This window comes from Corapipo altera, unplaced genomic scaffold, assembly GCF_003945725.1.
Source record: "Corapipo altera isolate COAL_440 unplaced genomic scaffold, ASM394572v1 59937, whole genome shotgun sequence".
NCBI lineage: Eukaryota > Metazoa > Chordata > Aves > Passeriformes > Pipridae > Corapipo > Corapipo altera.
This window is the reverse complement of record NW_020888313.1, coordinates 113-2,162: the sequence shown is the minus strand read 5'-3', so window position 1 is coordinate 2,162 and position 2,050 is coordinate 113. Positions and strand designations below refer to the sequence as shown.

Sequence of the window (2,050 nt, the reverse complement as noted above, 5' to 3'; positions counted from 1 at the left end):
TTCAGCTCCTCGTGGCCTCTGGTTAGCACGGGCCCCGGAGGATGGCGGGGGGGGGGGGGGGGCTGGGCATTCCTGGGGTTCTGCCACCTCCCTCCTGCTTCTGCTGCGCTGGGAAGGTGCCCCAGGATGGAGGGTGTGGCACCTGGGCCAGGCCCCGCTCTGCCCTCCCCGGCCCCGGAGGCCGCTCCACAACAAAGTCGCCCCCTCCGTGCGTTACCTTGGCCGTTAGTTTGAGGTCGGGACCCCAAGAACTGCGGCGTCCCTAGAAATGCAGCTCCCACCATGGCAGGGGTTGTGTGTTCAGAACTGGTGGAAATCTAAAGCTCGTCTGTGCCCCCGAGTGCCAGTGTCCCCGCAGACTGCACAGCCTGGGGGTCTTCTCGGGGCCAGGGGCACCTCGCTCTGCTCCGGGGCGTGTCCGGCACACGGGTGGGTGGGGAGGTGGGAGGGCCGTGCTGGGCGCGGACAAGAGCAGTGGCACCACTAGGAACACGTCCCCAGGCTAGGCCCTGACTAAGACAATGCCCCCAGAAGAAGTGAATATGTCTATTGACCGATTGTAAAGGTGAGAGAGGATCTCCAAAGCCCATTGTCACTGCTGCCATCTGAAAGACAGTAAAGACAGAGTTCAGTCTGTTGGAGCTGAGCATCACTACGGCTGTCGCACAAACTCGAGCAGGGCGGCGGCGCAGGGGGCACCTGCGGGGAGGCCTCTCCTTCCTCGGCCCGGGGTGGGCTCTGCTGCTGCCACTGCCTGGGGGAAGCAGGGTGGGATCCCAGGGGGGACTCAAGGCAATATAGAGACCTCTGCAACCGCTGGCGTCGGGTCGCCCCCCCCACAAGCCTTTAAAAAAAGGAGCCCCTCTCAAACTAGAGCAGACCCCTCAGAACCAGGCACGGCCCCGAGCGGCCCTCGGAGCACATCCACGGGGATTCCTCGCACAGAGCTGCCAAGCCGGGGCTTTCCTGACCCGGAGTGGAGGCGGCCAGGCGTGTTCCAGAAGCCTCTGAAGGAGGGGGGAGGTTAAACCCCGGGGGAGGGGTTTCTCCTGGCACGGGCGTTCCAGCGGGAGCGGGAACGGCCAACGGAGCTTCTCCGATGGGACTGAGAGCACCTGAGTGCAGGGGAGGGAAAGGGGGCAGGCCCGGGACACGGAGAGGGGGCACAGGGACCCTCCCTCGAGCACAGGAGACACGGTGACAGGACACTGTTCCCAGGATCCCCCCTCGGCTTCACCACCCCAATAAAGCGGGGAGTGAAACCCGGGGCAGGGCAAAGCCTCGGGCCCCTCCTGCCTCGGGAAGGACCCTGGGCGGGGGAGGAATCCACGGAGGGACCAAGGATTTCCTCCCGGCTCTGGGGGCAGTCGGAGCAGGTCGGGGGGGGTGGGGGTTCCCTGGCGAGCTGCAGGCTCGGGGCTGTGCTCTGGTTCCGAGGGCCCTGAGGACTCCACGGTGTCGGGGGGAGCGCGAGGGCGCGGCCCGGGGGGCCCCTCACCTGCAGGTTGGTGAGCTGCTGCTGCTGGTGGGCGATGGTTTGCTTCACCAGCACGCTCTTGATGCTCTGCTCCATGGCGTACTTCTTGGCCTGCGGGGAAACGGGGCGGCTGTGGGGGCCGGGAACGGCTCCGGAATCCGCTCCTACAGTCAGGAACGGCTCCTGAATCCAATCCCACAGCTGGGAATGGCTCCTGAATCCAATCCCACAGTTGGGAACGGCTCCTGAATCCAATCCCACAGTCAGGAACGGCTCCTGAATCCAATCCTACAGTCAGGAACGGCTCCTGAATCCATCCCAGAGCCGGGAACGGCTCCTGAATCCATCCCAGAGCCGGGAATGGCTCCTGAATCCAATCCCACAGCTGGGAATGGCTCCTGAATCCAATCCCAGAGCCAGGAACGGCTCCTGAATCCAATCCCACAGCTGGGAACGGCTCCTGAATCCATCCCAGAGCCAGGAACGGCTCCTGAATCCAATCCCACAGCCAGGAACGGCTCCTGAATCCATCCCCACAGCTGGGAACGGCTCCTGAATCCATCCCAGAGCCAG

At 64.5% G+C, this 2,050-nt stretch overlaps 1 protein-coding gene across 1 annotated transcript in view; it reads right to left on the bottom strand.

Annotated features, from left to right (window-relative positions):
- Window positions 1–1,660, bottom strand: part of LOC113941925 (poly(U)-binding-splicing factor PUF60-like) — a gene marked incomplete at both ends in the record, with an annotated part of 2,170 nt that extends 510 nt beyond the window's left edge. The window contains 2 exons of the mRNA XM_027633059.1: window positions 345–605; window positions 1,499–1,660. Coding sequence (XP_027488860.1) covers window positions 345–605; window positions 1,499–1,660 — 423 coding nt within the window. The remainder of the gene's footprint in view (window positions 1–344; window positions 606–1,498) is intronic.
- Between the last annotated feature and the right edge of the window lie 390 nt (window positions 1,661–2,050).